General features: G+C 42.3%; 1 protein-coding gene and 1 long non-coding RNA gene across 2 annotated transcripts in view; one reads left to right on the forward strand and one right to left on the reverse strand.

Moving 5' to 3' along the window:
* Window positions 1-1,348: 1,348 nt before the first annotated feature.
* On the forward strand, window positions 1,349-1,936 carry LOC128339607 (uncharacterized). The gene is made up of 2 exons (XR_008313122.1): window positions 1,349-1,433; window positions 1,522-1,936. It is a non-coding gene; the product is annotated as an uncharacterized LOC128339607 (long non-coding RNA).
* Window positions 1,937-4,455: 2,519 nt separating this feature from the next.
* The window catches only part of THEMIS (thymocyte selection associated), a 96,199-nt gene continuing 76,687 nt past the window's right edge, over window positions 4,456-23,967 (reverse strand). The window contains exons 5-7 of the mRNA XM_053284054.1: window positions 19,838-19,976; window positions 12,725-12,886; window positions 4,456-4,502 (exon numbers count right to left, since the gene is read on the reverse strand). Of these exons, the coding sequence (XP_053140029.1) occupies window positions 4,477-4,502; window positions 12,725-12,886; window positions 19,838-19,976 (327 nt within the window). The 3' untranslated portion in view covers window positions 4,456-4,476. The remainder of the gene's footprint in view (window positions 4,503-12,724; window positions 12,887-19,837; window positions 19,977-23,967) is intronic.

The raw sequence follows: 23,967 nt of genomic DNA on the forward strand, positions 1-23,967 counted from the left end.
TTTAAAAAAAATATTTTAAGAATTTGTGCCCCCCTTCAAGTGGCACCCAGGGCACGTGCCCTGCCTGCCCTACCCTAGATACGCCCCTGCACATAGATGATTTACTGATTCTCTTTAAACCAGGAAACAAAATGAGAGAATTTGTAGATTGGCTTAATGGAATACACCCTAGAATTCAATATACATACCAACATAGTAAGGAACAGGTACCTTATCTGGATACCATAGTAAAAATAACACAAGAGAGAAAGGTAGCATTTGAAGCATATAAAAAACCTAGTGATAAGAATACATTGCTACACTTCCATTCTTTCCATCCAAGCCATTTGAGGCATAATTTACCATATGGCCAGTTTCTAAGGTTAAAGAGGAATTCCACAGTAGCTTCTTTGGTTAGACAGCTGCAAGAGTGGGGGTATCCCGAGGATGTCATATGTGAGGCACGCCAGAAAGCTAAATATAGAAGACGACAGGATTTATTGAAGGATAAGATAAGAGAAAAGAAAAACAGAGTAATATGGACCACAGAGTTCACTCCTCTCTCTTATCAGATACAGCGCATGATCCTAAAACATTGGCATCTAGTTTCGGGGATAGAAGGTTGCAGTAATCCCCCCCTTTGCTTATAGGAGGACTAGGAATTTAGGTAGCATTTTGACAAGGGCGGACTCCCTGGAGAAAGGAGATCAGACACAGGATTAAGAGGCTTTTATCTGTGTGGGAGATGTTCAGTTTGTGCGTAAGCGGAACGCACGATTAGTGTGATAGATCCTAACACAGGGAGTAAAAGGAACATGGACTTTTTTGCCATGTGTGATACCAAGGGAGTAGTATATGCGCTTAAATGTGCATGCCCCAAACTGTATATAGGTAAGAGTATACGTAAAGTGAGATCTAGAATCTTGGAACATAAATCTAGAGTGAGGACATGTCATAGCGAGTCACCCATTGTAGCCCATTTTTTAGAAAAGGGACATACATGTGATGAATTCAATTTTTTTGTCCTTTTTAAATACACACCACGAAGATTCAGTTATGAAGATATGAATACTACATTATTAAGGAAAGAGGTGTTCTTCATACACCTGTTTAAGACTTATGTTGGAGGTCTTAATACCAATCAAGATCTTTTGTGTTTTTTGGGAGAACATTAGGAAAGAGAGGAATGCACACAGTTACTTTGGAATATCTCTGGATGCTGTTATCATGAGTTTTACAGAATCAGGAGAGAAAGAAGAAGCTACCTGATTAATTTGGTAAAAGGATGCAGCTGTGAGTCATTAAAACTTAGCATACTTAATTGGGGATCAGTTTAAAAAGGAAGTGTGAGCGCAGAGATTCTAAGCACGTCTCCACAGGCGTATTAGTCTAAACACTGTGGTAAGATAAGGCCGGTAACAGAATGTAAGCATACACTGCTTATACTTAAAATGGTGAGTGTTTAGAATTGGATCTGTATGTGGGAGAAACAGTATTTGGCAGGAAAGTTTCTATGATGTGATGCATTGTTTTCTTGTTTAGGTTTATCTGAGGAAGTAACAATTAGTTATGAAACAGATTAATATCCAGAAAATCTGTAATATTGCATATTGTTTGCTGTACTGCACATGGATTTGGCTTTGAAAGCCTAAGATTAAACTATGCAGATTGTCTCCACTTGGATTATATGGAGAAGGAGACGTATCATCATATTACTGAATTAAGAAGAGAAACATCCTCCCCACTGGATTCCACGGAATTTGCACTTCTACTGTGAACTAATACATCTACAGGATAAGAACTGTTTATCCCTATATGGGAAGTTGTAACATACATCTGGGGGAATATATATAACATATACATAACATATAACATATGTTTATGTACTTTGTCATATCCAGCGTGTAAGCCACTTTGGCTCTGATATGTTTATCAGATAAATTTATTGTAGACGGTCTGAGTACTCCTCTTTAGATTATTCTAGTCACGGTGGGTTGTTTGGTTATTTTTGTTACTATCGTGTGACTCCTGTTGGTTTAGCATATATGGTTCCTGCAAAGCCACATCTATCCAACTGTGGTTGCCTGCATAGCTCCAGTCAGATAACTGGTGATAGCTTTCTGATCACTTTATTGAGACAAAAAATAGTAGGGATTGAATCCAGCCCCCATTTTCACCTTACTGCTCAATAATGATCTAACCAGGATTACATACATACATGCATGCAGGCTTCGCCAATGGCTAAGGCCTTGTCAGGGCTGGATATGTTCTTGAATCAGCTGTTTGTATATTGTGTACTGTTAGGAAAACTTGCATAGAAGCTTCTTTTGCGATATCCCCAATTACATCAAGACATTCTCTCTCTCTCTCTCTCTCTCGCAAATGAATGAGCATATGCAAAGAAGCAATGTCTGGAATTGGGCCAAAAACCCCAACTTCACATATACACAGCTGTCAGTGACTGACGAGAAGAGAGATCTTGGGGTCATGGTGGACAGCTCATTGAAAGTGTCAACAAAGTGCAGAGCAGCTGTGAAAAGGGCACATCCCATGCTAGGGGTCATTAGGAAGGGGATAGAAAATAAAAATGCTAATATTATACTGCCCTTATACAAATCTATAGTGCAGACACATTGGGAGTATTGCTTACAGTTCTAGTCACTGTAGGCAAAGCTACAGCATCTGAGGCTTTTAGTTTGGAAACCAAGTGACTATGTGGAGACATGATAGAGCTTTATACAATTATACATGGAGTAGAGAGAGTGGACAGATGGAAATTTCTCTCTCTCTCACACAGCACTAGAACCATGAAAGTGAAGGCCAGGTATGCCCTCATTTCTTGCCTGTGGGCTTCTCATAGGCATCTGGTAGGCCACTGTGAGAAACATGATGCTGGACTAGATAGTCCTTGGGCCTGATCCAGCTGGGCTGTTCTTATGTTATTATGAGTTTCTTGTCTCCTGTAGGAAAAGTAGAAGTACAGTACCATTCTACCCTCCCCACCTTGTCCCCTAGCAGTCTTCCTGTACCTTTAACAACTGCATCGGAATGAAAGTTCAGTTGGTGAAGCATTTCCTGCCAGTCATCGCAGCTGCAGCCTGGGAAAAGCTATACTTGCTGATTTCTGCTTACCACATACTTCTTCAAAGCACAGGAGCCTGAATCATTTCTATGCTATTGTTATTTATTTACACAGTCGGACAGGTGTTATTGACTGGTTTGTTTTATCCAGACATCGAGTCCTTCCCAAGGACCTAGGATGGCTGAATTTTATTGTCAATGTTGTTGCTGTTGTTATAGATATCGTCGCAGAATATAGGCTGTTCCCAGTAAAGCTGCTTTTTGTAATTGGCTGATGGTGGTTTCTGTGGCCCCAATGGTGTTGAGGTGCTCTTCAAGGTCTTTTGGAATTGCACCCAGGGCGCCAATTACCACTGGGATTATTTGGGTCTTTTTCTGCCACAGCCTTTCAATTTCAATTTGTAGATCTTTGTATTTGGTGATTTTTTCTATTTCTTTTTCTTCTATTCTGCTATCCCCTGGTATTGCTACGTCGATTATTTTCACTTGTTTTTCTTTCTTCTCAACTACAGTTATATCTGGTGTATTGTGTGGCAGATGTTTGTCTGTTTGTAGTCGGAAGTCCCATAATATTTTTACATCTTCATTTTATTCAACTTTTTAAATGTTATGGTCCCACCAATTCTTGGCTACAGGTAGCTTGTATTTTTTTTGCAGATGTGTATGCTATTATTATTATTATTATTATTATTACATTTATATCCCGCTCTCCCTCCAAGGAGCCCAGAGCAGTGTACTACATACTTGAGTTTCTCATCACAACAACCCTGTGAAGTAGGTTAGGCTGAGAGAGAAGTGACTGGCCCAGAGTCACCCAGCAAGTATCATGGCTGAATGGGGATTTGAACTCGGGTCCCCCCGGTCCTAGTCCAGCACTCTAACCACTACACCACGCTGGCTCAGATATCCTATATCTATATCCTATATGCTAGATATATCCTATATATCTATATATCATATATCCTATATGCTAGATATCCAGAATCAATAGAAAGAATGGCTCTAACTGTTGTGTGTGAGGAAATTCTGGCACAGTATCTGATGAGTTCTATAGGAGACTAATGCCACCATTGTGCCACCATCTGTGGGTGCTCCCCAGAAAAAGGAAGGATGGGAAGGTGAGGCCTATGAGCAGGCCCACGGTTCTTCCTTATCTTGCCAGTGTCCCTTGGTAGTCATAACATATATGCCTGTCTGTGTGGAGAAATTATAATTCTCTAGGCTTAGTCACTTGTTAAAAAACTGTCCTGTCCAGTACATTAGTACAGCTGGGTTTCAGTCTCATTGCTTTGGAATTTACAGAAATATGTCCTTTTCATTGCCACTGGAATATCTTTTCCATTTCTTTTTTTCCTTGTCATTTTGCCGTCTTCTCACTACATGATGTGGGGTGTTGTGCACTCCCTTTTGACAAAGTTAAATCATTGAGTTCCCAGATGATTCTGAAAAATAAAATGAGCAAAGGACTATGATGAGTTTTCAAATTCATTCATTCATTCATTCATTTATTACATTTATTTATGGCCCCATCCAAACAGCTCTGGGCAGTGCACAGCAACAAAAATAATACCTACAAATCAGTCCTTTAAAAGCAATCCTCACAGAACAATTTTAAAACAGCATAATGCTTGTATGGACGTATGAATTGTTACTTCAGTTGTTATATCAAGTCCACATGTCACTAAAGAGTTACTCTTCTGTTATTACCACTACTATCACTATCAGTGCAGCAAAGGTATTTTGTCTTTTAGGCATTTTCCAGATTACAAGATTTGCAATGTTGCAAAGTGTAATGGAATGAGGCAGCGGTTTGAAACTGTGAGCACAGTGATTCTCAGGCACTATTATATGCAACGTGACAAGGTTTTGCCTGTCTATAATGCCCATCACTGCAGTGATTTTTCCAGGCAGGGAGCTTCCATATTCTACCTCTATAATGCATCCACTGGCCCCTCCTTCTCCTCCATTTTGGGCCAATGAGGGATCACTGACACCATAGAACTTTATTTTAAAAAAAGATTCTTGGTGCACTTGTGCAAATCCACCAGCAGGGGGAAGCGCCATTCCAAAACAATGCCTTTTGTCATTGCAGGCTAGTGCAAGGCAAGCAAAGATAATTAAAAAAAAAATAAAATCCAATGGTGGAGAAGGAGGGAGGAAGCGAGTGCTCCTCCAGTGAGGGTGAGCAATCTGAAGATGGGGGTGGGTGGGAGCAGAGCATAAAGGAGAAACTGCACTGTTATTAAAGGGCAGGCCTAAGGAAAAGATAAAAGTAGGGGAGAGCTGCCATTTGAAAATTCTGCTCATTTAAAAGTCCTAAAAGAGGGATATAGTCCCTTTTCTACAAATCCCATTCCTCCACTAGATAACAGCAGATGCTTTTGGGATCAGCAGCCAAAAGCATCGGTGAATGGGCTTACACCTTTGTGCAAAAAACCCATGTATACAAATTTAAGAATATATTTAAGGAAGGGGCCAGAGAGGGTTAGGAGAAGGGCAGAAAGAGCAAAACACTGGGAGGTGGAAGGGAGACCCTTCCCCCTCACCACTGTAAGCAGCACTCGCCACCTCCCTGCCTCCCACAGTGGTGGAAGGGAAGGGAGACGATTGCTCTCCCTGTCATATGCAGCGCCTGCTGACTCCCCCCACATGATCGCTAAACATTTGAAGAGGCAGGAAGGGGCCCGAGAGGCTTAGGAGAGGGGCAGCAAGAGCAAAAAATTGGGAGGTAGAAGGCAGACTCTTCCCCCTTGCCGCTGTAAGCAGTGCCCGACACCTCCCCCACCTCCAGTGGGGGTGGAAGGGAAGGGAGACTATAACCCTCCCCACCATATGCCGCCCCCGCTGACTCCCCCTCCATCATGAAAGCTAAACATCTGAAGAGGCAGGAAGAATCAGAAAATTTCATTTTTAAAAGAAATAGAAAAAACTGTCAATACAGCCACATGCTGCAATGCATAAAGTCTGTATCAAGCCTCCCTACTATGGAAAAATGCAGCTACTTTCCTGCAACATATTTAAAATGTACACATCATTATAATTCTAATCCAGGCATGGGAAATGTGAACGGTGCCCTTCTGACAATGCAGCAACAGCGATGTGGAGACACGGGCAATATGGACAGGCACTTAGTGGACACGTTGTGAGTACGTTGCTGCGTGTAATCTGGAAAGCACCTTAGTTAATTAACAGGAAATTCAGTACCTTCTACTGAGCTCAGGGTTTCACAAACTTGGTTCCGTATCTTTCCAAGTAGTGGCTTCTTTAACTATTGATATTGATATCCCAATATGACATTTATTGAGTATAAATATATACATGTGTTCAGCACATGACACCCATGACCACATATATCATTGTGTTTGAGGAATATTTTCTAAATCAACATAGGAAATAAATCATTGCATGTGGTCCTTTTTTTCTTCATTTATGTACTGGGGATTTATTTTGATTGCACAAAATTAATTCTGACAATTTCTTATAATTTTTAACAGTGAAACAACCGGCTGCTGATGTGTTTTTTTCTTTTCCCCCAGCCAAGAGTTAAATAGATAACAAGTGAAGAATGTCATGCTTAGAAAATATCAGTGCTACGGCAGCAGGAATTAATGACTTGTGTGGCATCATTCAATAAGATCTACAATTAATATCTGGGCTGTAATTTATCTAAATCTCCCTAGCCTCTTAAAGTATTTTCAAAAAGAATAAACTCATCCAATTTTTTTGGACAATTCAGGAAATTATCTTTCCCCCAAATTATCTGGAAAATAACTAATGTAACTCCAATTTTCAAAAAACGATCCAGGGGGATCTGGGAAATTACAGGATGGTTAGCTTAACTTCTGTGCTGGGTAAACTAATGGAAAGCATACTTAAGGACAAAATTGTTAAACACACAGAAGAATGGGCCTTGCTGAAGGAGAACCTGCACGGCTTCTGCAATGGCAAGTCTTGCCTCACTAACTTTTTGGAGTTTTTTGAGAGTGTCAACAGGCATGTGGATAAAGATGATCTGGTTGACATAGTATACCTGGACTTCCAAAAAGCTTTTGACAAGTTTACTATCAAAAGGCTCTTGAGTAAAATTAGCAGTCATGGGATAAGGGGAGAGGTTCATGTCTGGATTGGTAACTGATTGAAGGACAGGAAAGAGAGGGCAGGAATAAGTGGACAGTTTTCACAGTGGAGGGAAGTAAGAAGTGGGGTCCCTCAGGGATCTTTAACTTGGGACCAGCACTCTTTAACTTGTTCATAAATGATCTAGAAGTTGGAATAAGCAGCAAGGTGGCCAATTTGCAGATGACACTAAACTATTTAAGGTAGTGAAATCCAAAGCTGGTTGTGAGGAGCTCCAAAACGATATTTCCAAACTGGGTGAGTGGATGACAAAATGGAAAATGTGGTTAAGTGTAAGAAAGTGTAAAGTGATGCATATTTGCGGGGGGACCCCCAACTTCACATATACACTGATGGGATCTGAGCTGTCGATGACTGACCAGGAGAGGGATCTTGGGGTCATGGTGGACTGATAATTGAAAATGTTGATTCATTGTGCGGAAGCTGTGAAAAAGGCAAATCCCATGCTAGGGATAATAAGGAAGGGGATTGAAAATAAGAATGCTAATATTATTATGTCCTTATACAAATCTATGGTTGCAGCCACATTTGGATTGCTGCATGCAGTTCTGGCCACCATGTCTTAAGAAAGATATTGTAGAAGCGTAAAAGGTGCAGAAGAGGGCAACCAAGATGATCAGGGGCCTGGAGCACCTTCCTTCCTTCTTTGTTTGTTTGTCATCTGAGTCAAGGCTCCAGCATCGGAGCTCTTTAGTACAGAAAAGAGGCAACTATGGGGAGACATGATAGAAGTGTATAAAATTAGGCATGGAGCAGAGAAAGCGGACAGAGAGAAAATTCTCTCTCTTACACACAACACTAGAACCAGGGGTCATCCCATGAAACTGAAGGTTGTGAAATTTTGGACTGACAAAAGGAAGTACTTTTTCACAAAGTGCATAGTTAATTTATGGGATTCTCTGCCACAATATATGGTGACAGCCAACAGCCTGGATGGCTTCAAAAGGGGCTTAGACAAATCCACGGAGGACAGGTCTATCAGTGGCTACTAGTCTGGTGTCTATGGGCAATCTCCAGCCTCAGAGGCAAGATGCCTCTCAATAAGAGTTGCAGGGGAGTAACAGCAGGAGAAAGCATGCCCTCACTTCTTGCCTGTGGGCTTCCCAGAGGCCTCTGGTGGGCCACTGTGTGAAACAAGATGCTGGACTAGATGGGCCATTTGGGGTCTGATCCAGCTGGGCTGTTCTTATGTTCTACGTCATCATTGTGGCATTGCCAATTGGTATAGATCTGCTTACTATGTAAAACTGACCATGCTCATCATGTAGCAAGATCATGTCCAGATCCTTCCAGTATTTTCATTTCCATTTAAAATAATTGTACTTTTATGCACTTGCTTAAAGATATTTTTTGCATGCTAGATAAGGAATAGCTTAGATTTTTGAAGGTCAGAAACAGCCCAACTACTGACTGAAAGAAACTAGGATGTCATTTATTTATCAGATGATCTCGGAGAACTGGGCTGCTGCCCCGTTCAGTGAAGACGATAATTTATGGAATGGTTTCATAATCCAGGACTCTGATGGCAATCGCCTGAGAGACAGTAAAGGTCTTTGCTTTCATATGTTCCTAAAGCCTTCAAACAACACTGCTAATAAAGTGCAGCTTGTTCTCTGTTGGCAGGGAATTTAAAGGGCAGGTGAATACAGTTTGAAGGGCCTGATGTTTGAACAGTAAATGTCATAATTAGAAGGAGAGCCTTTATGCAAATGCAGTAACTTGAAGGTGCATTCTGCTTAGATACTCTTAGGGAAAGAAGCATGTAGAGTTTTAAAAGAAATAACACCTTTTCTTTATGGTTCTTGTCTAGGCCTTGGCAATAGGCCAGTATAACCTCCAGGGCCAGTTGTACTAGCCAAGATGAGAAGGCACATTTCCAGAGGTACAGTTAAAGGGCAGCAAGGACCCAGTGTCATGGGTTGAATTAGGGATTTTGAGATTGTGATGAAGTAATATGACTGTGATTGGCAGAACTGCCATAATGTCAGAGATAAGCCAGGATGCAGAAGGGCTTCTGAATGAGCTGAACTGCTCTGCTTATCAAAATTTCTAGTGGCCATTGGTGAAGTTGTTCAGATCATAGAGAACAGTGAAGCAAGCAGAAGGGCAACCTAGGAAAGGATGGATAGAAGCATGGGCCTAGGCAAGGCAAAAGCCAGTGGGGTGAAAGGATAGTAAGCCATAGGAAATAATGTGGTTTAGGAAATTAGTGTTGGGGCTTGGGGTATCTGAATGAGTGACCGAGAGGAATTAGAAGTAAGCAGAAGAGAGGACTCTGGGAGGAAAAGTAAAACTGGCAGAGTGAATGGCCAGAGAGGAGAGGTAATTCATTTAAAGTAACTAGCTATAGCTATTCTTTTTCCATCACTTTGCTTATCTTGAAACACTATACTCTCCCCTTTCTTAATTACTGCAACTGTTGCCAGATTGGGCCACCTTGCCCTTGTGAGAGAAGACTGATGCTAAATAAATAAGAGTTAAGCAGCTCTGCATTCTGTCCATCACTTGTTACCATTGCAGCTGTCTTCAAGAACAGACCTACCATTTCCTCTTGTTTGGACATATCTTAAAAACCTCTTCTTTGTTGTTTCTGACATCTCTTGCAAGCCTCAGCTCATTTTGAATTTCTTTGTGCCTTGTGGACAAAGGTTCAAAGTACTCTTTCATACTGTTCCTTGGCTACGTGCCCCTCTTTCCCTAGAGGGCACTGATTTATTCAGATGGCTCCCATTTTCCTTCTCAATGAAATTGCATTTGTGTCCATTATCTTGCTTTTCCCCTTTGGGGCTCTTTTTTCCTTTAGAACTTCTAATCATGAGTCCCTACCTAATTTTTCTCTAGGTCAATAACATTAGATTTATTGAAATACAAGGTTCACATCCAACTACACTCTGTTTTATTACTCTCCTTGGAATAAACAATGGCACCATCAAAGAGAACATGAGATGTATTCCTCAAGTGGGCCAAACAATGTCGATCTTCCTACCTGCCATTTGCTATTTTAAAAAGCAATGCAAAAAAGGTGGAGGGGATCCTGTCCTTTCCATTCCTGCCCCTTTCAGTGCTATTTAGTGCTCTTAAACCATAAGGCAGTGGCAAGTGGTCTGACAAGGTTTTATGTGATCTGGGGTAGGAAGGGCTGTCCTACATTTTTTTTCAGCACCTGGGCTCACTTTCAAATATGTTAAGTATAAATAATAAGAATATAGGCATCTTGCACATGGTCTAAGAAACTTTCTCTAAACACTAAGGCCATTCAAAAGACATGGGAGGTGGAGAGGGCGGTCAGGTGGGTGGGGGGAAGGCTGTGCAAAACCTACCCCTTGCCCTACGATGATCCTGCAAGGTGGATCCTGTTGCATGCCATGTGGCTCTCTGGAGGCCAAGACAATGCATCCTAGCCTCCATGTTTCCCACAATACAACACGCAACAAGCACGGTGCATTGTGGGATGCCCCCTTTTGACGGGTACTCTAGGCATGCCATCTCTGTGTCAGCTCAGACTGCAAGCAGCCCAAGGACACACACAATCCTGGCACCAGGGTGTTGGTGGTGCACTCACACCCTAACCTCAGCTAAAGGCCAGGCTTCAAAGTGGGCTTAGGTAGATGGGCAGTGCTGGGATCTGCATGGATCCTGGCACTGCACATGAGCAGCCTAATCCCAGGGCTGCTTGTGAGAACAGCCTTACTGAGTAATCACAACTACGATTAGGGGAATGGAATTACCTAACTGGGATTTGGTGAAAGCGCTTTCCAATAGGGTATAAATTCCAGGTACACTTGAAAAATGGCAGCACCTTCTATTTACTATATGAAGAAAATACCAGCATAGAAGGCCTGATGCAAGAGGACAGATTTTGATAAAAGGATAGCAAATATGGGTCAGGGTAAACTAATGACAATGGCTGATATCTAAACTAATGCTGTACAAGTGGAAACTAGTTCTGTGCTAGCTAGTTCTGCTAAATTGTCTAGTTCAGAGGCATAGCAAGGTTGGAGTGGGCCCAGAGACAAGATTTTAAAATGAGCCTCCACCTCACTGAAGCTCAGCTCATGAAGTAAAGAAATCTTAAATGAGGCTGAATAGTGGTAACAAAAAAACATAGTAAGATTTTGTAAATTGTGGACGATGCAAGTCATTTAATGGTACTAGAGAGAGACATGCTGTTCTGGTAGCTCCAAGTCTTAACACTCACATCAATTTCGGAGGATGAATACAACTGAAGGAGGCCCGGCCCTGTGCACGGCTGGGGGAGTCAGTCATGTGACTTGCCTCTGGGGGGCCCCCGAGGCAGGGGCCCCCCAGACAACTGTCTCCCCTTGCCCTATTATAGTTACGCCCCTGGTCTAGTTGTCTTCTGGACTAGTATTGCACTGGTGCAGAAGGGTGCACTTGCACAACCTGTGGTGTGTTTCCTTCTGTGAAACCTCATCCTCAGTCCATATATGTTGCAGAGAATGATGCAAAGCTATCAGTTATCCTTGCTGTGCAAGCTGTGCTTGTGCTAATGGATGGAGACCACAATAGACTGTATAACTTTGAGCATCTGCTCAGCTATGTAATCTTCTTGTATGGGTGCACCTTTGTTCAATGCACTAGAACAGCATTAGTCTCTGGATGTCAGCCAATATATTTGTGGTAGGAAAGAGAAAACCCTATTTTAATTACATTGAAGAGGAAGGAATGAGAATATGTAAAAGGTCATGTACAAGCCAGCAAGGATGTGGTTGTTCTACAGTAACCTAGATGAATTTAGACAGATGAGAAGAGAAGAGATGAGAAAGGAACACTACTGTTGCCACCATACCTATTGTATCCTGCCTTTTGACACTGGAAATTCCTATGTTAGGCTGCATCTGAGGCTGATTTTGTCAAGCTAGAAATGGTGATTTCATATAACTGAGCATGAATAGTACAGGTTTAGCTTTTACCAATAACACTTAACTTAAAAAACCAGAATGCATTTAAGCCTAGCTTGGTCTTGTCTGTGTTCTCTGATAAAAAGAGAAAGATAGCAGTGAAATTGGTAGTTCTCTGATTGAAAAGGTATATGACAACGAAGAGGGAGATGTCACTCAGACATCTGATCCCAACTCGCTTGCAAGGTCTCAGAATGCAGGAGGATGCCAGGCTCCCTGTTTCTTCTCCTTACCGCTAGCTCCCTTGACCCATTTCTCCCTTGGAGCCAAGTCACTCCCTCTCCACTTCCTTTAAAAAGTGTGTGGCAATCAAAGGCCTCTCATGAGAAGGGACTGACTCCTTGCAAGACAAAGGATGTGGCCACAGAATGCAGTGTTCCATCACCTAGGCCACTGGATTGCTTTTTCTGAGCTGCCAGAACCCAACACAATCTGCACCTGTTTTACAGCTACCATTATTTATTTTACATAGTTGTGTCCTGCTTTTCTGATTCAATCAAGCCGCTCAAAGCGACTCACATAAACAAGGATTAAAGACATATCCAAAGACAAATTTAAAAACATTGTTTTCAGTAAACATGGAAAGCCAATAATCAGACACTCACTTTTTTCATCTCTCTTCTTTAGTGGCTTCGCTTTATTAACTGTATTTTCTTGAACCATTTTTGTAAGGCTCTCCGTTGCGTTTTCATTTTCATCATCCAAGTCATGCCTAACCTTTGGTTTATTTTCTGTCCTGTACTTCGCAAGCATGTTCTTTGCTAAATCTAAAAACAAAGCGAAGACATTATGTGAGCTCTCTACAGTATAAGAAGAGTCTCATCTTCAGGATTACTGATAATGAAACACACAATTAGCTCAGTCCGCCTGATCAGAATTTTATCTTTCATGCAGCAGGCCCTGCGATGCAGGACTACTTTTGAAGGGTAGGGGGCCTTTCCAAAGCAGCATGTGATGCAGTACTTGGGTATTGCTATTCAAAGAATGTCCCACTGGGTATGCCCACTACCCCATGTCAATCAATTGCCTGAACTGAATTTGACATTTTCTCCGGCTATTTCATTTTGGTTCTGTTTGATGGAGCTTAAATCACCTTGCCATCCAGAAATCAAATGCTACATGATGGCATACACTGTGCAGCTGACAGCCCCACAAGGCTAGAGTAAAAAAGTGTATTTTATGGTATAATTTTGCAATTGCAGTCAGGCACTCCAGAGCAAGGCATGTTGTCTTAATTCACAGCCAAGCACTCAGGCGTGGGCCTCTTACCTTTCAGCAATCTGATTGTGAATGACTACCCCCACACTCCCAGCCTGTCATGAAGGAAATAAGACTTGACTGCTTATTTATTTATGAATAAACAGCTCAGCATCAGCAGACGTTCCCTCCAAAGCTGTGGAAACTTAAGAAGTATGTTTGTGGCCAGGAGTCTTATTCACCAGCAGCTCAATCAACCACCTAGTTGAAGACAACCTATTTGCATTGTAGTCTCCATGGGACTTGGATAAGATGACACTTTGATCAAGACTTGGCACTGTGTTTTTAAGGCGACTTAAGGTGCAAGCTAGGCCTTCTGCATCAATATTTGACTGGATGACTCCACCTGCTTTTACATGCATTTGCAGTGTTACTCACAAACGGTCCATACATGAGCCCACAAGGCTGGGATACGAGGAGTACAGTAGCCCAGAGTGCAGGAGTGACTCCTTGGACTACATGACGCAGACACAACACACATACATGCTTGCAGAAGTAGATCCTGCTTCTGTAATCTGCCCACCACTTTTTTTGCAGCAGAAGCATTGCATGAGTGGAGCCTCACTCACAGCCAGAAATCTATGCATGGAAGATCCAGCTGGTAGTAATGGTTTTAAGTGAGATAGAAGAGGGCACATGAGGCTATATATATCCTCCACTGATGGCATGATTGAACTAGGGATATGCATGAATCACACTCCAAAGAAGATTCGCCACACCCTGGCACCTTTTAAAGGGAGGAGAGCAAGTTCATACCTGCTCCTCTGCCGCTCACCCACATCTTCCTGTTCAGACAGCATCCCCTCCCTAGATGCCATAGCGCGCCGGCGGTGCTCTCCCCAGTTGCCTTTGCAAAATGGTGGCATACACACGGCCTCCACGCATGCGTGATGGCCATGTGCATGCTGCCATCGCACAAGGACAGCTGAGGGGTGTGCTGCCCAAACAGGAATCTGCAGGTGAGCAGCAGAGGAGCAGGTATGGACCTGCTTTCTTCCCTTTTAAAGGTGCCAGGGATGTGTTGTGAATCGTGATTTGTGCACATCCCTAGAGTGAGCCAGTTCTTAGAAGAGATCACATTTGATTCCATGTGAACCTGCCTGAGAACCAGTGTTGGCTTGATGCTTGTTTGTGCCCGAGGCTGACAAAACAAGGACACTTTTCTCCACCACACTGGCCCTGCCCTCAGGCTGGAGCTGATGTATTTCCACCCCATCCCCCAAGCCCTGGCAGTGCTCTCTGCCTTTGGCAGAGCATGATGCCACCACCACGTACACAGCAGGAGGCTGCCTGGGCTGCTCCATACTGCCTCACGATCAAGCTGCCAGTGGCGGCAGCAACAGCAGTTTGCACAGCACGCCCAGCAGGAAAAAGCCCAAAGTAGCTGCCGGACTCTGTCATTATTAAGCCAACAGCAGTAGTGACAACAGGTCTCTCCTCCCTGACTCATGAGTCTATTTCTCATGCTTGGAGAGAAGAAGGAGACTCAGCAGGTCAGAGAATGCTGCTGCTGTTGCCACCAACAACAACAACTTAATAGGAATGCAGACAGCCTCTTGCTGGGAACTCAATGACTGTGGCATGCTCTTCAAGGAGCAAAGAGAGCTACCCAGGCATGGGAAGTGGGGATGAGGTGGGGCCATGTAGCAGCAGTACTGAAAGGCTAGAGGTGGGGTATGGGGGTGGCAGGGTGAATTCTGCTGGTCCCAAATGGCCCCCCAAGGTGTGCCTGAGGTGATTAATTTAGCTCACCTCAATGGGGGGACCCATCTTTGCTGAGAACTAAGGAAGGCCTCTTCTAGGTGTGTCACCTTATGAGATGAGATGAGTGGTGCCCTGGAAGATAACATTTTTGGTGCCAACATCCTGTGTTTGGAACACCCTGCTTAAAGAGGTCTGCTTGGCATTCTGCGTTTAAGAACTTAGTTAAGTTTAACAGTGCTGCCATCTTGACTAAATTACTCAGTTGATTTTTATCGGTTTGAGTGGTTAAATATGTTTTATTTTATTGATTTCTGTTTGTCTCTTTGAACATTTGTATTTATAGTACATAAGCAGGTTAATTTTTTAAAATAAGTAAATTTACTTAAGGGGCAGAGAACTGTGCTGTATGCCATCTGTGCAGCTATCTGTCACCTACACACACACACACACACACCTGCTTTTAATGGAAGAGTTCAATTGCACTGATTTGATTCTGCCATATTCCCATGTGAGTCAGTGCACAAAGGAATTATAAATTTTTCCCTTTGCAAATGGATTCACATGGGGATATATGGCAGAACAGAAAACCACTGGGGTTCACATAAAAAAGATTCACTTCGAAACCTTGAAACTTCACAGCCTTAAAGATTATAGATGATAACAAGGAAAGATTTGATGCATCGCAGGAAGCTTAATACTCTGGGTGGTTTAAGTATTGCAGGAAGTTGTAACTGTAACCACAATTTTGCTAAAAATGACTTGCTATTTAGGTCATGATTTCAGTTCTGTATGAAGCTATGAGTTGCTTCCTTTGTGAACCTGTTCTTAAAGAAGTGACCCCTTTACATCCTGACCCTATATACACTTAATTTACACTGAGTTCAGTGAGACTTTCACTTACTAACTAAGCTTAGGACTGCAGGTTTGAGGTTGTGTGACATGTCACCCACCCAAGTGGAAGAAAGACCCAGCCTTGAATTATAATATACCACAGGCTTGACATCTCTCCATCATTGTGATTTATTGCACACAGCAAAAACAAGTAGTTTATTAAGTCATACCTGGCCAACCAATTGCATTTGGCTTTGCAGGTCACAGATAACTAGTAATCTAACTAGCTATCTTGTGGAGATAACTAGTAATGAGTTATATAAAATTAATCACTGAACTACTAACATTTTGATAGGAAACATCCAGCAGATAAACTTTGAATATTTTGTTGGCTATGCACCTATAGCCAACTTGCAGCTTTATGGTGCAATGGCACCAGACTTGAACCTGAGGATGGGGATGACAGAGAAGCAGGCCCTCTAGTCTAGAGAACAGTGGAAATATCCACCTTGCTGAAGACTATAAGGGATGGAAGTCCCAGGAGTCAGCACTTAGAGGAGTGCACAAACTGTGCTTTGAGCACCAGTTTGGCATGGGGAGGGGAGCGGGAGCATTAAGAAAGAGGAGAACAGTCCTTACCTGTCTCCACTGTCCTATGCAGCTTCCTGCTGGGGTTAGGGGTGTGCATGGAACCGGCTGGTCCAGTTCAGTTCAAGTCTGAACTGGACCCGAATCGGGTCCAGGCCAGTTTGGTCTGGCACCCGCTCGAACCCCCGCCCCATGAGGGTTCATGATTTATTATTATTATTATTTCTTGTTTACACAGTCAGACAGGTGTTATTGACTGGTTTGTTTTATCCAGACATCGAGTCCTTCCCAAGGACCTGGGATGCAAGAATTTTATTGTCAATTGTTATAGATATCATCGCAGAATATAGGCTGTTCCCAGTAAAGCTGCTTTTTGTAATTGGCTGATGGTGATTTCTGTGGCCCCTATGGTGTTGAGGAGCTCTTTAAGGTCTTTTGGAACTGCACCCAGGGCACCAATTACCACTGGGATTATTTGGGTCTTTTTCTGCCACAGCCTTTCAATTTCAATTTGTAGATCTTTGTATTTGGTGATTTTTTCTATTTCTTTTTCTTCTATTCTGCTATCCCCTGGTATTGCTATGTCGATTATTTTGACTTGTAAGAGCCCCTGGTGGCGCAGTGGTAAAACTGCTGCCCTGTAACCAGAAGATTACAAGTTTGATCCTGACCAGGGGCTCAAGGTTGACTCAGCCTTCCATCCTTCCGAGGTCGGTAAAATGAGTACCCAGAATGTTGGGGGCAATATGCTAAATCATTGTAAACCGCTTAGAGAGCTCTGGCTATAGAGCGGTATATAAATGTAAGTGCTATTGCTATTGTTTTTCTTTCTTCTTGACTACAGTGATATCTGGTGTATTGTGTGGCAGATGTTAGTCTGTTTGTAGTCGGAAGTCCCATAATATTTTTACATCTTCATTTTCTTCAACTTTTTCAATTTTATGGTCCCACCAATGTTTGGCTATAGGTAGCTTGTATTTTTTGCAGATGTTCCAGTGAATCATCCCTGCTACTTTGTTGTTGTTGTTGTTGTTGTTACACTTACCCCCTCTGGGAGAGTTGTCCGAAGCAGCAGGGGAGTGGGTGTCTGCGAAGGTTTCCCCTCCCCCCACTGGCCTCCCTTATTCTAGAAATGCAGAGGCCCATTGCGCAGAAATGGCAGCCTCAAAAATGGCCACCGTGCCAAGGAGGGAAGGGCAAAAACCAGCCAAAGAGTGGCCGAACATAAGGGAGGCCGGTGAGGGGAGGGGTAACCTCCACGGATCCCACCCCCCACCTCAGACAACTCCCCTGGAGGGGGTGACTGTAAAAAATTTTTTAAAAAAATTCCAAAACCCCAGGGAGGTTTGGTCCGCAGTCGGACCGAACAGGGGCTGGTTCAGTTCGACCACAAACAGTTGAACCGAACTGGTTTGATGTCGAACACATTCAACATCGAACCTGTTTGCTCATCCCTAGCTGGGGTGGCACTCAGCCCAAGTACCCCCATGCAACACCGGCATGCACATGGCATCTGCACATGTGTGGGTACCATTAGTGTGATCAGCAATACCATGATCATCATGCAAATGGTGCCTGCACATGTACAGACACCATGTGTATGCTGGTGCCGCGTGGGGTACTTGGGCAGCGGAGAGCAGGTAAGGACCTGTTCTCCTCTTTCTTAGAACTCCTGCTCCCCTACCTGCACCAAACCAGTGCTCGAACTGCAGTTCGTGCACACCCCTATCAGCACTGCTGGCATCTGTTTTGCCTCAGAAGGTAGTCCTGCCCAGAACCCTCGGACTGTGAGGTTTCCTGCTCTTGAAACCCTCCATAGTGTAGGAGGATTTAACCCACCACTATCATCCTACCTCACTCAGTGAGTTACCAGAGTCCATGCTTGAGGAACAGGGCATGTTGGTCAATTTGCCACAGCTTTCCTCAGAGGAGGTAGAACTAGCAACATCACCCTGACCTAGGCACTTTCCAGATTAACCCTTACCACAGTGTCACTACGGATCTGCAAAATGTTCTTCCATATTGCCTGTGTTTCAACATCACAGTCCCTGTGCTGTCAAAAAGGTGCTGTTCACATTTCTGATGCCTTGTTTCAGATTTTATCCTTGCATTTTAGTCCTACAATGTTGTTTAAAAATTGCTGTATTCTTCCATTTTAGGGAGTTTGGGGCAAACTAAGAAAGACTGCTCCCCCTGCTGCTGGATTTGTGCAACGCCCTTTAATTAAGTTGTCCATTAGATCCCACCAAGCCAAAGCATTTTACAGCAGTTGTAGCCTGTAATCAGGAAAGTGCCTAGATTTCATCAGTACTATTGGCAGGAATAGGACACATGGTCATGAAGCTATGAGATAGGTCTAAAGGTCAGTTTTATAAAAAGAAAATTGTTGTCTTGTATGTTTTTAAAATCATAAAATACTCTGTGTAAACTTGTTTTAAGAAAGTGCTATAAAGGTATATTTTACCTTCGTTCAAATAATATTTGAACAATGCCTAGTAGCTGTAGTTAACAGCTTTCTGAAAAATGCAGAAAGCAAATAGTACAGTAGCTAGTATACCAAAGGGAATGTTGAAACAAAATACAAAAATTTAACAAAACACATTTAAAAAATAATAATAAAATGGCACAATAATTCTCTTATTAATGGGATAGCATAGCAGCTAAAGTGTGAGCTGTAAGCTAGGAAGTCTCATGTTCCAATATCACTTGCTAGGTGGCCTTACTCTTTTAGGCCTTTACTCTTTTAGCCTTTGCTTCCTATCTTACAATTTGTGGATAATAAGAGAGACGTACTTTACAGGGCTGTTGTAAGGCTCACAGAGGTAATGTACTTTTAGCTATGCAAGACTTGTTTACAAAGCATTTATAAGGATTAAAGAGCTAATGTATGTGAAACACTTTAAATGGTCAAATGTTGTGATATCAAGTAGTATTGTTGTTATTTTGAAATATAAAAACTGTCAATTGAAGATATATTTTAAATATATCTTGCCATTACGAAGGCTAAACTAGTGCATAAAACAAATGAGGCTTGTAAATTAAATACAATATAAGTGACTAGCACTGAATATTCATGTTGCAGTGTGGAGCTGAGTTTAATTCAGTGCTGCTGATTTGCCTCATGGCAGATCCATGAGTGAGAACATAATGGAGGACTGTCTCGTCTGTCTTTTTAACTGATCTAGCTGAAATCATGCAAAACACTTCTGAACAGCAAGCACTTATCAGAAGATGGGTTAAAATCTCTCTCTCTCACACACACTCACACACACACACACACTCTCTCTCTCTCTCTCTCTCTCTCTCTGCCAGGCTCAACTGGCCTTGGATCACACTACCTTCCACTAATGTAGCTGTCCCAGAAACGTCCTCTTTGTTTTCCTGGTGCTCCAAATCACTTTGATAACTCAACTGTAATCCGGAAACAGCAGCAGCTTGATCTGAGAGCTGTTTCTTGACAGTATCCACATAAAAATTCTGAAATCACATTGGACAATAGGTTTAATTCATTGTAAAGTGTTAGTCAAAATATGATGCTTCCTAGCAAAACAAGAAAGTAAAATGACTGTATTTTAGTGTAGAAAGTGGACTCTTCCATTTGCCAGAAGTAAGAAATCTTATTTATTTATTTATTTATTTATTTATTTGCTGAAGGTCAGATAGATAAAAGATAAATACATTTGTTTGTTTGTTTGTTTGTTTGTTTGTTTATTACAGTGACTGGCTATGAGGTATGTACAGCCACATCCCTGGAATATGACTGAGAGAGCACATGATAAAGCATATGGCCTGTACAATCATAGCCATGTAAGACAACATCAGTAAGCTCTTTGGAAGTGGGAATAGAAAGCCGGATTTGTCCTCTCCCATTCCTTCTTTCCTCCAAACATCAGATCAGTGACTGGCATCCTAACACTGTGTGGGCACTCCTACTATCTGCACCCATGCTGTGCTAGCAATTGCACTAGTCTCAAAATGTGGGTATTCTTGTGCAAGAGTGCAAATACCTTTGGAGCTCATCTGCACACCAGAAACGCTCAGAACAGAAAAAAATGTTGCTGAGGGTCAGAACATGTATTACAGTCCCAACAGAGTGCTTCTGGAATACAGATGAGCTCCAGAATTTTTTGCTGTCTTGAACAAGGTCACCACTCTTTGAGACTAGTATGAGGGCTAGTACAGCATGGGTGCTGATGTTAGGACTGCCCATGCTATGTTCATCAGGATATTAGCCAGTGCAAATTATCTAGTGAGGCTATGTACCTATGGTGAGGCTATGTACCCAGCTGCTGGGCACGTGTCCATGATCAGGGCTAGTGTCTACCAGTATTCCCTCTAATAAGGATTCCCAGATGCTGTTAACTACAGCTCCCAGCATTCCCAGCTGCAATAGCCTTTGCTTGGGAATTATGGGAGTTGTAGTCAACAACATCTGGAAATCCCTGTTAGCGGGAACACTGGTGTCTACATAATTCTAAAGTGGTCCTTTGCTGGAGGTTTTCAGAGGCTGGGTAGGGTGCTGTCAGGGTGCCATAGGAGATCCCTGCACTGAGCAGGGGTTTGGACTAGAAGACCTCTAAGGTCCTTTCCAGCTCTGACATTTTATGATTCTATGATTGCACTTTACAAAAATCAGTTTTAATAATTCATCAGCAGTGAGTCAACCTCTTTCCTGGGGGTGGCTCATAAACTTGCTAACATTACAGTCCACCCACAAGGTTCTAATTTGGGAACCACTGCTCTATGTCACCAAGAATGAAAGCATCCAAACAGATTCTGTCTTCACTGATGAGTATTTTTCTTTTTAAAAAAAAAACTGGTTTTTTTCATAGTAATTAACACAGTATGAGGCACATTCATTATTTTGAATTGTCTCAGATAACTTGCAAATAAAGCTTTATTTTAATAAAGATACCAATTGGGAAATTCCTCTGATCTGAAAAATGTGTATGAATACTGTGATAATGTTATCAATCAAGCCAATTTCTTGATTCTTTTATAAAGAATAACATTTCATAGACTGTTTCCCAAACATTTCATAGAATGTTTCCCAAGAGCACTTAGTCAAAAAATTAACGTCTACAGAGCGCTTATATTTGAGAGTAAGCCATGCTCCCAATATTAGATTTTTAAGTTCAATTTAATTGAAATCAGATGTCCTCCTAGCATACCCAATGACATGGCAACATGCATATTTAATATATAATAGTATACCTTCATAATGTTAAAAAGCAGAGCCACAGTCCAACCATTTGGGAGTTGGGGTGTGCAAGCCGGATCGGCTCGAAGGTCTTGATTAGAACAGAACTGGATACAGTTTGGCCCTGGGTCAAGCCGAACTGGATCCGGTTCAAGCCAAACTGCTTTGGAAATTTATTGTGAAGGGAAATCCGGTAAGGATTCCCCTTTATCAGTAAAGGGGAGAGCAGAGGGTTTCCTTAAACCTAGATGGGGTGGAAGGGGATTCTACAATTACCTTTAAAGTTCCAGCGGTGACTGCTGTGGTGGCTGTGGGGGTGGGGGTGGTTCCCCACACCGCTGGCCTGCCCCTGAGTATGCAGGGCCACTTCAGGCCCAGTTCAGGCCTTTGCGCAGCATGCAGGTCAATAAAATAGCCTCCATGCATGTGCAGAGGCCATTTTATTGACCTCTGCCTGCACAGAGGCCCAAACTGGACCTAAACTGGACCTGCCTACTCAGGGGGAAGCCGGCGGGTTGGGAGCTGCTGCCAGGGCCGCCAATACTTTGAAAGTAATTTTGGAACCCCCTCCTGCCCCAATTAAGGTTTAAGAAAGACCCACTGCTCCCCCCTTTACTGGTAAAGGGAAATCCTCACTGGATTACCTTTTATTGGTAAAGGGGAATCCATACTGGATTCCCCTTTACCAGTAGATTTCCAAGCCTATCCATCTGGCTTGGGTAGAACCTGAACAAGGCCCAGTTTCTAGTGTGAATGGAACCAGAGAGGTGCAGTCCGGCTCAAATCCAGTTCGGATTTGAGCAGAACTGGCTTCTCTGGTTTTGTGCACATCCCTATTTGGGATAATGCTAAGCCCATCTAATTATTGGATTTAAGTGTTCCTAGCATTGTGGCCCAGGAGTCCAATTCTGAACAAATTGTCCAATTCTTTAGGACTAATTCAGGTGTGAGCTGTATACAGGAAAGGTGTATAGACCATAGGAAAATGTAAGGTGTGAACTGGTGACACGCATCTGTTTTTAATGATAGCTCCATACAAATTTAGATTAACCAAGAGAGCTAGTGTGATGTAGCAGTTAGAGTGTTAGATCACATCCTTGGGAGACCACATATACAAAACACATAAACATAGAGTTGCTTCTCCATTGACACGAATGGATCAGATTTAGCATGCATTATGACAGTCACTATACTCGCAGCTCAAAAAAGCAAGCTTCCTGATTTTGTGTGTGGAGGGAAATACTAAATCTATGCACAACAATATCATGTTGCATGTATAGAGCACACTGTTGATCACAGAACAGAGAAACAAGTATACTGGGATAAATACAAACATATTAAAACATTTGTCAGTATATTTTCATGTGAATGTAGATATGGAATAATATCTCTAATATTTTCAGAAATGTAAATCCTTTTCAGTCTCTGAGGGGGTTCCGACAGAGAAAAGTCTGAGTTTCAAGATCTGGAAATTGTGGTCGTTTATCCTCCAGGACCATGGTGCAATAAAAATTCCAAGATGAAATCAGGCTAGCCAAAGCAGTTTTACCCCAATGGCACTATTTCTTCTTGTTCAACCCCTCGAGTATTACTAGATCTGCAGAGATAACCCATAAGGCCATAAAGATAAGGTTACCTTAGACCATATAATATACCAGGAAGTTGAGATGATACATGAAATAAAACAGAACATTTTACTGGATGCTAAGGTAAGGATCAGTAGCTGGGGACACATAACAGAGAACTTGCGTTTTGGGTGGAATAGAAATATGCTAAATAAATAAATAAATAAATAAATGATCAGAAATTGCATCATTCTACAGAATCCTGTTCCAACCCACAACCTTAGATAGATAATGTAAAATATGAAACTGGATTACATTTTGCTATGGAGTAAAACATACCACAGGTTTTTTTGGCTATGGCTCAGTGGGGAAATGCTTGACTATCAAGCAAGAGGTTGCTGGTTCAAATCCCCACTGGTACACCTATACTGGGCAGCAGCAATATAGGAAGATGCTGAAAGGCATCATCTCATACTGCACAGGAGATGGCAATGGTAAACCCCTCCTGTATTCTACCAAAGACAGCCATAGGGCTCTGTGGTCGCCAGGAGTTGAAACCAACTCAACAGCACATTTTACCTTTAAGCAGCCTGCTCCAGACCACTAGATGGCAAACATTTGGAAAATGCCTATTCTGTTTAAGAACAACATATGAAAGATATCCGTATATTATATATTTCATCCAAGACCTCAATGAATCTTA

The sequence above is a fragment of the Hemicordylus capensis genome, chromosome 1 (assembly GCF_027244095.1).
Source record: "Hemicordylus capensis ecotype Gifberg chromosome 1, rHemCap1.1.pri, whole genome shotgun sequence".
NCBI lineage: Eukaryota > Metazoa > Chordata > Lepidosauria > Squamata > Cordylidae > Hemicordylus > Hemicordylus capensis.